General features: G+C 41.5%; 1 protein-coding gene across 3 annotated transcripts in view; it reads right to left on the reverse strand.

The window, feature by feature from the left end:
• Positions 1–4,656: 4,656 nt before the first annotated feature.
• LOC130928024 (oocyte zinc finger protein XlCOF6-like) overlaps positions 4,657–13,536 on the reverse strand; it is a 28,658-nt gene continuing 19,778 nt past the window's right edge. For all 3 annotated transcript variants that reach the window (XM_057854205.1, XM_057854203.1, XM_057854202.1), the window contains one exon: positions 4,657–8,961. In XM_057854205.1, the coding sequence (XP_057710188.1) occupies positions 6,989–8,961 (1,973 nt within the window). In that variant the 3' untranslated portion in view covers positions 4,657–6,988. The remainder of the gene's footprint in view (positions 8,962–13,536) is intronic.

Consider the following 13,536-nt stretch of genomic DNA (forward strand, 5'->3'; position numbering starts at 1 on the left):
CCAAATTCAAGGTTATATCAGGTCTCTAAACTGGAGCAGGAGGCAATGAGGGAAAACATCTCCTCTTCCTTAGCTGCTGGCCTTATTCGCCCTTCGTCTTCTCCTTTGGGGGCAGGGTTTTTCTTTGTCGGCAAAAAAGATGGGGGTCTTAGGCCGTGCGTTGACTACCAGGGTCTTAATGAGATTACTATAAAAAACAAATACCCCTTACCATTGTTGGATTCGGCTTTCGCCCCATTAAAATCAGCCACCATTTTCACGAAATTAGATTTGCGCAGTGCTTACCACCTGGTCAGGATTCGTGAAGGGGATGAGTGGAAAACCGCTTTCAAAACACCGCTCGGGCATTTTGAATACCTGGTCATGCCTTTCGGTCTGACTAACGCACCTGCGGTATTCCAGAGCCTCATAAACGATGTGTTACGCGACATGTTGAATGTATTCTGTTTTGTATATCTGGACGATATTTTAATTTTCTCAAGAAGCCTGCAGGAACATCAGCAACATGTCCGCCTGGTTCTGCAAAGACTTCTGGAAAACAAACTGTTTGTCAAAGCAGAGAAGTGCGAGTTTCACCGGGATTCAATACAGTTTCTGGGGTTTATTGTGGAAAAGGGACAGCTCCGGCCTGATCCCGCTAAAATTCAGGCAGTAGCCGGGTGGCCGACTCCAACATCGCGTAAGCAACTACAAAAGTTTCTCGGGTTCGCCAACTTTTACCGACGTTTCATTCGTAATTATAGTATGAGGGCCGAGCCCCTTACTCGACTAACCTCCAACAAAAGGCCGCTTACGTGGTCTTCGGTGGCAGAGGCCGCATTTGTAGGCCTTAAACGGGCATTTACGAGTTCACCTGTCCTGGCCCATGCTGATTCTGATCTTCCGTTTGTGGTCGAGGTTGACGCATCGAGTTCCGGAGTGGGGGCCGTCCTGTCCCAGAGGTCTACAGTCAACCAGAGACTGCACCCCTGCGCATTCTACTCCCGCCGCCTCACCCCAGCGGAAGCAAACTATGATGTCGGCAACCGGGAGCTACTCGCCATTGTGCAGGCTTTGCAGGAATGGAGGCACTGGTTGGAGGGGACAGAAGAGCCGTTCCAGATACTCACAGACCACTAAAACTTGGAGTACCTTCGGGCTGCCAGACGCCTCAACTGTCGCCAGGCCTGTTGGTCGTTGTTCCTGACCCGCTTTAACTTTGCAATTACTTACCGTCCAGGGTCAAGGAATGGAAAGGCTGACGCACTATCAAGGATCCATGAACCGGTGGAGGAGGGTCCTTCAGAGGAGCCGGTCGTACCTGACAGCCTGATTGTTGGGGCGCTACGGTGGGAGGTCGAGCGTCTGGTGGAGGAGGCCTTGCGGGGTGTAACAGTGCCTGGAGGCTGCCCCGCTGGCAAGTTATTCGTTCCAGATGCTCTACGTGCAGGAGTGCTGAAATGGGGTCACACTTCCAAATTCGCCTGCCACCCAGGTGTGTCTCGCACGTTCTCCCTCATTTCCCAGAGGTTTTGGTGGCCGGGTATGCGCAAGGACGTCATGGACTACGTCGCTGCTTGTACCATCTGCACTCGAGGCAAGGCGGTTCATCGTCCCCCACCTGGATTGCTGCATCCACTTCCTGTTCCATCTCGCCCTTGGTCCCATGTGGCGCTGGACTTCATCACTGGACTCCCGCGCTCCAAAGGTAATTCTGTCATCTTGACTGTGGTGGACCGGTTCTCAAAGATGGCACACTTTGTCGCACTCCCCAAGTTGCCCTCAGCTCTGGAGATTGCTGATCTGTTGGTGGCGCACATATTCCGGGCTCACGGCATTCCTACTGACCTGGTCTCTGATAGGGGGCCACAATTCGTCTCAAAAGTTTGGGGAGCGTTCTGCAAGGCATTGGGAGCCACGTCAAGACGGTCTTCTGGTTACCACCCGCAATCGAATGGACAGACAGAATGGGTCAACCAGGAGCTAGAGGCTGCCCTCCGCTGTGTTTGTCAACTTCATCCAGCCTCCTGGTCATCACACCTCTCGTGGGTGGAGTATGCTCACAACACCCTCGTTTGCTCGGCCACCGGGAGGTCACCATTCATGACCGCGTACGGGTTCCAACCCCCGTTGTTTCCGTCGCAAGAAGCGGAGGTAGTTGTGCCGTCTGTCCAGGTCAACCTGCGGAGGGCCCATAGAGTCTGGAGGAATGCTGCACTAGTCCGCACGGCAGCCCGCAACCGCCAGATTGCTGACCGCCATAGAAAGCCTGCTCCGGTCTATCGTCCGGGCCAGATGGTCTGGCTGTTGTCACGAGATTTGCACCTCGCTGGGACTTCTAAGAAGCTGAGCCCGAGATACGTCGGTCCGTTCGCTGTGGATGCTGTGGTGAATCCGGTCTCTGTCAGGCTGAAGCTTCCGAACTCCATGAAGGTCCACCCTGTTTTCCATGTCTCCCTGCTCAAACCGGTCTCCACCAGTCCCTTGAACCCCCCGCCAGTGCCTCCTCCTGCTCCTCGTGTGGTCGACGGTGGGCCAGTGTATACGGTGCGTTCCATTCTCGATTCTAGGAGGCGGGGTAGGGGGGTGCAGTACCTGGTCGACTGGGAAGGTTATGGCCCAGAGGAACGCCAATGGGTCCCCCACTCCTGGATCCTCGATCCGTCGCTGCTGCGGGATTTCCACTCCCTTCATCCCACGAAACCAGGTGGTCCGCCAGGGGGCGTCCGTTGGGGGGGGGGTTCTGTCATATTTGTGCGTGTTCTTAGTTCTCTTCTTAGTTCTTTTCTTTATGCAGCACCTGATTGAGCCAGACTGGCGGGGTAATGCGACACACCTGCGCTTGATTAGGAAAGCTCAGTATTTAAGGAAGCCTGTCACCATCTGCAAGTGTCGGACTATTGCTTGCTATTTGCCTTGCTTACCGCCTGTGTGTTCATCGTCAGCCTTCGAGTTTCCCGACGTTCTACGGTCGTATTTTGGTTTGGTCATCTTTACTTTAGTGCTCTTTTAGGCTTTGTAGTTAGATTCTTGTACTCTGTTATATTCATGCATTCTAGCGTGCTTAGTTATACTTTGTTAAACTCGCATTTCTCGCGTGCTCCCTTTGTTGTACTTTATTATACTCGCGTTTATTGGCGTGCTCTCTCAGTTTGTTATACTCGCATTTTTAGCGTGCTCCCTTTGTTGTACTTATTAAATAAAAACATTAGCTCTACCTGATCTCCTGGTCTGTTTTTGGGATCCACATCAACGGCTTGCCGTTCATAACAGTTATATAACTACCGTTTAGCAAAGCTAATGATATCTCAGCTGTGACGCCAAACAGAATTGTAGTCAAATTGAACATAATTGTTCAATCTTACTCAGACATTACACGTATTGATTAGCAGCAGTTGCGAATATAGCTTAGTAGTTAGCATGTGTCGACTTTTGCTTGTGGACAAAAGCAGTCGTGTTTTTTTAGTTCATGTTATTCCCTGACTAAGACGATTTTTGTTGTTGTATTTAATTCATTTAGACGGACAATTTTGAGTGGTATTAAGACAAATGTTCACTTTTTTGCATTCCTGGATACTAAAGAGATGATTAACAAGTTTGTATTTCTTATGTATGTTAATATAATCTTTGTTCGGATAATGCAATATAAATTTGCTTATATAATCCAGACATTTATTCTTGAAGTTTTCAAAATGTTTCTTAAGTAGTTTTTGAAAACAAAGGTTTGAATCGAACGGTGTATCACCTGAACCAATACATATGCACACCAGGATGCTGGAGCCTATCCCAGTTAACAGCGGGCAGTAGGCAGGGTACACTAGCAAATTGGTTGCCAGCCAATCACAGGGCACAATGCAACATATCGAAGCAATAATTTCTTTTTTAATCCCAACATCAACTGCTGCTATTACATGAGGAACAGTACAACTCTACCATTAAAATGAACAATAAATTATCAGTAATACAGCAGAAGTATCTATGCTAACTTCAGTAATATGAGAGAATGTATGAATGAATTTATAAAACTATTAAAAATAATTGTCATATCCGAAACATGGCTCAAAGCAGATAAAGGTATGGATTTTGAACTGGATGGTTATGAGTTTACACCAAAAGAATAAGAGTGGAGGAGGTGTCGCCTTGGGTGTAGATAAAAATTTGAACTACAAAGTTATACAAAGTATGAAAACTATGGTTGATAACCTTTTGGAATATATAGCAATTGAATTAGATGATGAAAAAGCAAAAATGTCATAATCAGCTGAATATAGAGAGCACCAGGCTCTAGTATGGAAGCATTCAGGGACTGGATAGGAGAAATGTTTTCAACAGCCATTCAAAAAGTTGTGTTCATTTGTGGGGATTTCAAATAATATTGATTTTCTCAATCTAAACAAGTACCAATCGGTTGATGAATTTATCAATACCATGTACAGTATGAGTATGTGTCCAAAAATCACTAGACTGAGTCGAATCACAACCCACAGTGCTACTTTGATAATGTGTTCTCCAATGACATTGAAAGTAATCCCGTAAGCGGACTGTTAATTAACAGTATGAGTGATCACCTACCAGTTTTTACAGTTTATAACGGCACCTAGCTAAGAAAGTTGCCAGAGCAGAATGTCAAGTACAGGCAAGTGAGGAACTCATTCAAAAAGAATTTATTGGCACAAATTTGGGAAAATGTATGCAATGGAATTGGCATTGACTGTGTATATGAAACATTTCCGAATATATTCACATCATTATATGATAAAAAACAAAAACAAAAAAAAAAACCTGCCCAATACAACGGCAGAGCAGAAAACAACAAATACATTGTATAGAGAATTCATAAAACAAAGAAATACAGAGGCAGAAAAAAATATATAAATATATACTGACCAATATCATATGGGTATGTAGGAAAGAATACAATGGTAAAATATTGTATAACAACAAAAACAATATTAAAGGAATGTGGGACATATTGAATGGAATTAGTAAAAATGGTGCAAAGCAAGTTTTCATCAATGCTTTGTGGAAAATGATGTGAAGAAGGATAATATGGATGAAAGTCAGCAGCTTCAATGATTTCTTTGTAAATGTTGGACCAAATGTGGCGCCAAAAAAAAAAAAGTTCATCTGAGGAGTGGAATGAAAACCTCATTGAAAGGAATCCCAGTTCAATGTTCCTTCCAGCAGTGGTGGAAGAAGAAATAATTGACACTGTAAATACATGTAAATGTAAAACATCCACTGATTCAAATGACATTGACACGGCAGTTGTGAAAAAGGTCATTGAGGGGATTTTAAAACCACTAACATATATCTGTAACTTATCATTTTCAACGGGTAAATTTCCAAACAAAATGAAAATAGCTAAAGTAGTGCCATTATACAAGACTGGAGATAGACACCACTTCACAAACTACAGGCCTGTTTCTCTACTTCCACAATTTTCCAAAATTCTTAAGAAAATTATTCAACAACAGATACAATAAATTCATAAGTACCAATAACTTACTTTTCGACAGTCAGGATGGATTTAAGGCAAACAGTTCAACATCACTAGCTTTCATTGAATATTTTAAGGAGATCAGTAATGCTATTGATCACAAATTACACTCAGAATATTCTTAGCTCTTAAAGCATTTGACACTATTAATCATGACATTTTGATTAATAAACTTGAAGAGTATGGGATCGGGGGGTGGCACTACACTGGTTGAAGAGGGTAACTATTCATCATTATGCTTGGACATTGCTTGTGGCGTCGCCTAGGGTTCAGTGTTAGGTCCAAAACTGTTTATTCTTTATATAAATGATATACGTAAAGTTTCAAGAATACTAAAATTGGTTTTATTTGCAGATGACACAAGGATCTTTTGATCTGTGGGATGGTTGAAGAAAACAACAGTTTGGACATTAGGTTATGGTGTCCTAAAAAAAGGGACCTTATTTGGCAAAAAAAAAAAAAAAAAAAGTTAAATTCTATTCTTGTTCTTTCGCACAGCCTGGATTGCCATATAACTGCTCATTTACAACCCGCATTTTAGCGGTGTAATTGACCGCTTGTCTGGCAACTTGTGTCACCTCATATGACGCACAAAAGAAGCAGCCAGATCTGTCGCGTCGGTACCGGCGATCCTTTGGGTATTGCAGTAAAGGCAGTACAGTCACATTTTCTGAATCGAAGAATCAACTTTATAACAAAGTATCGGTTTTAGTTACAACCCTAGTTTCGAGTTATAATATTATAATTATAATTAGGCTTGTTCTGAACAAAGGGAATAGGAAGTTAAGCCTGAATAAAAAGTTGTTTATAATGAATAAAATTAATCACAGTGAAGTACAAGCACTTTACATTCGAAGCAGAGTTGAGAGATTTTCATCGACGTGGGTGGGCCTGAATGATTAAAAGCACTAACAATTTTTATCATTATTGTCCAATTTGTCCGAAAAAGTATCAGGCCAAAATAAAGAAAAGAGGACTACGAGATTATAGTCGCACTGTTACGTAGGGGTAATGTAGCTGAATAAGCAGCAACGTACTTTCTGTAGCACTTTGCCACCTCCACTATAGTCAACAATAATGAAAGCATCTCGTGAGGCTGTGTTTTAGAATCAGTTTCCAAAATAAGAAAATCAGTTATCTTTTAGCTCATCTACATCAAATTATAATCAATGGAATTATTTTACTGATGCTTTGTTGGAGAGACCAGCTAAGGAACATGAACATAAAGTGCGTAGCCCCTTATTCAGCTACAGTACCCCAACGTAATAATACTTTTTTTCTTGTAGTAAGAGTACAACTTTAATCTCGTAGTCCTTTTTTTCCCTCCCTTTATTTGGCCCCAATACTCTGTCATAATATGTCACTGTCAATCAAGGGCAGTAATAGTAACTTTTTAAATTATATACTGTATAATCACCCCTCCGCAAGTAACAAATATTTGTGAGCCAATCATAATTTTCACATGTAAGGCACCAATACTGCCAATCCTCAACAGGATTTGAGGTAACTCTACAGACTACAATTGACCTCTGTGCAAAATCTGATGAAGGCAGCGTGGATGACAGGCAAAACAGTCATTTGCCAATGCTTCTCACACCAACACACACGTCTCTTAATCCAATCCTTGCGAGGGAATTTTTCACCACAAACTGAGCAGGAAAAAGGTTTTTCACCAGTGTGGGTTCTTTCGTGCCTTTGTAAGTGTGGCTTTTGAGAGAATCCTTGACCACAAACTGAGCAGGAAAAAGGTTTTTCACCAGTGTGGGTTCTTCTGTGTCTGTTTAAGGTGCTCTTCTGAGTGAATCTTTTTCCACAAACTGAGCAGGAAAAATGTTTTTCACCAGTGTGGGTTCTTGCGTGTACTTTTAAGGCATTCTTACAACTGAATCCTTGACCACAAACTGAGCAGGAAAAAGGTTTTTCACCAGTCTGGGTTCTTGTGTGTACTTTTAAGGCACTCTTATGAGTGAATTTTTGACCACAATCTAAGCAGGAAAAAGGTTTTTCACCAGTGTGGGTTCTTTCATGACTTTGTAAGTGTGGCTTTTGAGAGAATCCTTGACCACAAACTGAGCAGGAAAAAGGTTTTTCACCAGTGTGGGTTCTTCTGTGTCTGTTTAAGGTGCTCTTCTGAGTGAATCCTTTTCCACAAACTGAGCAGGAAAAGGGTTTTTCACCAGGGTGGGTTCTTGTGTGTATTTTCAAGTTTTGCTTTTTATTAAATCCTTGACCACAAATTGAGCAGGAAAAAGGTTTTTCTCCTGTGTGGTTTCTTGTGTGTGTGTTTAAGATGTTCTTGTAACTGAATGTTTTACCATAAGCTAAGCAGGAAAAAGGTTTTTCGCCAGTGTGGGTTCTTCTGTGTTGATTTAAGTGGCTCTTCTGAGTGAATTCTTCACCACAAACTGAGCAGGAAAAAGTTTTTTCACCAGTGTGGGTTCTTGCGTGTACTTTTAAGGCAATCTTATAACGGAATTCTTGACCACAATCTAAGCAGGAAAAAGGTTTTTCACCAGTGTGGGTTCTTTCGTGCCTTTGTAAGTGTGGCTTTTGAGAGAATCCTTGACCACAAACTGAGCAGGAAAAAGGTTTTTCACCAGTGTGGGTTCTTCTGTGTCTGTTTAAGGTGCTCTTCTGAGTGAATCTTTTTCCACAAACTGAGCAGGAAAAATGTTTTTCACCACTGTGGGTTCTTGCGTGTACTTTTAAGGCATTCTTACAACTGAATCCTTGACCACAAACTGAGCAGGAAAAAGGTTTTTCACCAGTCTGGGTTCTTGTGTGTACTTTTAAGGCACTCTTATGAGTGAATTTTTGACCACAATCTAAGCAGGAAAAAGGTTTTTCACCAGTGTGGGTTCTTTCGTGACTTTGTAAGTGTGGCTTTTGAGAGAATCCTTGACCACACACTGAGCAGGAAAAAGGTTTTTCACCAGTGTGGGTTCTTGTGTGTGTGTTTAAGGCGCTCTTCTGAGTGAATCTTTTTCCACAAACTGAGCAGGAAAAAGGTTTTTCACCAGTGTGGGTTCTTCTGTGTATTTTCAAGTTTGGCTTTCTATTGAATCCTTGACCACAAATTGAGCAGGGAAAAGGTTTTTTGCCAGTGTGGCTCCTTACATGCATACGACAACTATAAATATTAACAAAGGTTTTCCCACACTGAGAGCATTTGCAGAGTTTGTCGTCACGGTGAGATTTCTTCTGACCATCATCTTTGTAAGGTGAGAGTGACGTGGGGCCATTTCTATCTGATGGTGTGATGAAAATGTGTGCTTGCGATCCTTCTGTTGAGCTGCTGCTTGGAGGCTCCATCGCTCCGCTGGCCTCACTCGGACTATCCTCGCTATTCAAGGGCTCACCAGTCGACATGGTGATATCGTCCTCCTCTTTAATATATGTCAGCTCTACCTCCTCCTTTTTGATTGGAAGTTGTACTACTCTCTTTAGCTGTTGAGCGCCAGGACCAAGATATTTGCTGAAACCTGCAAGACACGAGAAGACAAATGATATATTTTATGGACCGTCTATCCAGCTACTACACCGTGACAGACTCGCTGAGAGAGCGAGTGAGAGAGTGTATGTACGCGCTCGTACAAGATGCATTCTGGGCTATCATTACCTTGACAACAATGCAATGATTGGCTGTTAGTCATCGTGCATTGACACGCCCTCATCCTTCAGGTGCAAGCAGTGGCAATTTAAACTTTTATAATTTATTGATTAAAAAAAAAAAGGCAAACAAAAATTTAAGCAGTTACAATTTTAATCATTACTTGAGTATTTTTCACACCAAATACTTTTTTACTAGTACTTCAGTAAAAAATGTTTGGGATTATTACTTTTACTTGAGTAATATTATTTTGAAGTAACGTTAGTCTTACTTGAGTCAAATTTTTGTCTACGCTACCCACCTCTTCTGAAAAGGAAGTGACTCAAGAATGTCCCCAAATGAAGTATTGAGAGGAAAAGAACACCCTATCTACTGTGAAGCACTGAGCGGAGGGGGGATAGGCAGTCATGCACTGGGGTTGTTTTGCTTCTTCAGCTACAGGGAATCTTCAGCGTGTGCAAGGTATTATGAATTCAGTTCAATACCAGGAGATCTTGGCTGCAAATGCCATGCACTCATTGACAAAGCTGAGGCTTGGGTGAGGTTGGACCTTCCAACAGGACAATGATCCTAAGCATACCTCAACATCTAACACATCATGGTTGCAAAAGAAGTGCTGGAAGATTCTGGAGTGACCATCGCAATTACCAGACTTAAATCCCATTGAAAATTTCTGGTGGTACTTTAAGAAGGCAGTTGCAGCACAAAAGCCCATAAAAGTTAATGAACTGGAGGCCTTTGCCCATGAGGAATGGGCAAAGATACCTGTGGATCACTGCAAGATACGTGCGTCAAGCTATGCTTCACGTCTAAAGGATGTTATTGTTGCAAAGGATGTTGTACTAAGTGCTAAAGTTATACCTACCTAAGGGGTTGAATAATTTTGTCAATGAAGTAATCACAGAAAGGCCATAAATTGGAATATTTCCAAAAATATTTTGGTAATTTCAGCTCTATTTGTATCTTTGTCATGTCATTATTTGATGTGATTATAGACCCTACCCACCGACGTCATAAAATCACGTGATTGCTGTATTGTTCCGCCCCCTTGTCCGTCATTTTGTGTCTGTATTATCAATGGTCTCAATTGATCGAGCAATTTATAATGCATTTCATGGAAGACCTGGTGCTTTCGGATGCCGTAAACTCACTTGATGCGTTGCATAAAAGACGTTATGTGGAAAAGCTTCAGTTTATCCATTCGTCAGATCCATATTTGATGCCTAAATCGATGTTTTTCGACCCGCTGTCTGCGCCGTGTTTGCCAGACATCTGCTAGCTACCCTGATATTTAAAACTATCTTGTCCACACAAAATCAGCCTATTCTCACGAAAGTTTGAAAAACTTTAAGAGCTTGGAGGCTTATAAATACTTCGTTGCTGGTTGGGTGAAACAGGTCCTCGTCCACGAAAATTCAAAAATTCGGCAGGAATCTATCTTGTGCTTGGAAAGGTGAGTTACGAAATTTTCAATTCAAAATCTTTTGTTCTTGCTAACATCCACTGTCAAGTCTAATGTATTTCATGTCATTTGTCAATGGAGCTAGGGCTTTTAATGTTTATATGGTTTAGCGATAGCACTCTCACTACATACATACGTGTATGTTGTCGGCGATTAGCCTAGCAATGATCTTAATTGTGGTTGTCAACCCCAAACCCTCTAAATATATATTAAATGCATCTTACCAGATATAAAATGACTACTACATAATCTGTGGTAATCGTTTGGGGCCCAGTTTTCTCGTCGAATTGCAGCAGCCCATCTCGCTCTCTACTCACCGGGTCACTCGGAATCCGGTAGAACTTCAAGTCTCTCCGTCTATCTTCACCGTTATTGCAACCGACCGCCACACATGCCTTCACCATTTTGATTATTAATGTTAACGAGCAGAAAAACACGCCGTAAATAGGAGGAATGTACGTAGCCGTAACAGGTAAACACGATGTGTTGACGGACAATTGGGCGGCACCAGTCAGGAGGGCGGAGTTGTGAAATCACGTGGGTAGGGTCTATAAACAAGGTTAAAAATGAATGTCAAACTTGCAAAAACACCGTCTACTTTGGGGGTTCAATAATTAGTTACACAACTTTATATGTAGTAGTATACTATAATATTAATGCTACATATTTTAGATATATATATTTTTTTTCAAGAATTGTTTAATAATCATGTTGGAAAGGTGAAATCACAGTGTGTTGCCTATATGCATCAGTATGGGAAATCAGTTGACCATTCGCAATGTGTTGGTGCCACCTACCGGTCAGAATAATTCGTTGCATCTTTTTTTGTCACAGTTTGGCTCATTCACTTCCACAGTCTGGTGTCTAGAGGTGGCATTGACACTCGTGAATGCTTTCTGTTACGTTTCTGCCCCGGAAATATATTTCTAAGTATTTTATGTTTATGATAACATGAACAGAGGGTATATAAACATCTCTGTGCAAAAAAGTTGTATGTACAAAACGGTCCTTAGTTGTTGTTGTGTTATAGAAGCCAGCCTGTGCTAATGCTAGTAGCTCAAGCAATTTATGTAATCCATATAACAGTTGTGTATATAAGTGTGTTGTGTAGTTTATTGAATATTGAGTATTGAATATGTGTATGTTTCTGTTATAGTTTCACAATATTATAACGAGATTCTGGCCAATATTATATAATATTACTTAAATGCCGAGAATTTGAGTCTTCCAAAACGTTTTTGTGATAACCACCATTGACTCACAAAAGTACTGGCTGTCTCGTTACATGTAGCCTTTGTTTCGAGTTTCGTCGCATTAATGTAATTGTAATTCCAAGTAGTGCTTGAATTGGATGCTTTTAGCGGTCGACAGTCTTTTTCAACCAGCGCAAAATTCGCAACACACGGAGATATTTTTGTCATCTTTACTAGACAAAAATGTGGAGTAATAGCTGTGTTTCCAGTGAGCAAATGCAGCCGTTTGTAGTACAGCTCCTGCCTCTTTCATTGCATCCTGGTGAGGTAGCAAGCCTATGTTGTTTTGGCCGCAAAATCCCAGCGCTCACGGCTCATGCAGCACGGTAATACACATGACCTGTTTTTTCCCCCCATCTCCGATTCGAAAATTTAACATGCGATGTCACTCCCATGACTACAGTATTCTTCATTCTACATACATTATGAGGCAATAACAAAATAGTAATGCACAGGCATCAAGGAAATTAACTTTAATCCGATTACTGATTTAGAAAAATGAATGCGTTAGATTGCTCTTTACTGAAAGAAAGTGATCAGATGACAGTTCTGCTTTTATATTACTGTTAAGTACACGAGCTTGACGCTAACTTAACGGAAGCTATTTTTTCACCGGAGATTTGGCTACCTCTGGCAGTGTTCAACGCAAGCTGCAACGAACGGCAGTAACTTTGTTACACCGCAAAATATGAAAACGATTGAAACCATTACTCACCAAATTCAATATGCTGGCAAATGCATTCATTTAAAAAATAACATTGGGTTTGAGACCTCTCCCCGTCCAGCGAACGTGAATTTGTGCTTAGGGCAAGATCATCTGTCGCAATTAGCGATCTTTTTCCACTTCAAATTTGTTTTTTCGCTGTGATTATACAGGCATGAAAATGGGTCAGGGTTAAAAAGGTGAGAAGGGTGTGGAGGAAATACTGTATGTTCCAGTACACTGTACACCCCAACAAAATATTGAGCTCTGTCGATCCACACTGTGTTTCAACAGGGCCGTGCAGAGACCGGTGGAGGGGCGGGTGCTCGTAGATCAAAAGGGGCACATGAACAAGTATTTAATACACCTTAAAACAACATAACTTCAATTTTAACCAGCTTTAGATAATAATTGGCTGCGACTGTGACATACTTTAATTGGGAGGGGGCAACAGTGAATAGAAATCAAAACTGTCATCAACACTTTCTGGCTGTGACTCAGTCAGTCTGCCTCTTTTCTTCCTTCAACCTCTGCATCAAAACGTCCTTCCTCAACTTGTTCATCTGAGAACAAACCACATCAGATGGTCACTGAGCCACCAACAGCAGTTTTCTCAAAACTTTTATTTCATTATTATCCATACTTAACAACTCTAGCACCTAATGATTAATAAAGCAATGACATAAAATGTTATAGAAAAATAACATTGTAATTGTGTTTATAATTGTATTTCATACCCGACTATCCTTGCAAACTTGTTCTTACCAGGTCTGCTATTCACCCAGCTGATGAGGTATCCACTGCCTTTAGCAGCCTCATCCAACTCCTTTTTTTATCCCTCAATCTCCTTTCCCCTTCGAGGCATGTCTATGTAATGAAATATAAATATTGAAGGAAGGGAAAAAAAAAAAAAAAAAAAAAAAACAGACTCCCCGGTGGCTTTTAGTTTTAAAGCTTTCTTAATTTCTTTCTCTCTCAATAGCGATGGAGATAGATTTGTGTTTTTATTATTCAATCAAAAAACAAAGT

Source organism: Corythoichthys intestinalis, chromosome 13, assembly GCF_030265065.1.
Source record: "Corythoichthys intestinalis isolate RoL2023-P3 chromosome 13, ASM3026506v1, whole genome shotgun sequence".
In the NCBI taxonomy this organism is placed as follows: Eukaryota; Metazoa; Chordata; class Actinopteri; order Syngnathiformes; family Syngnathidae; genus Corythoichthys; species Corythoichthys intestinalis.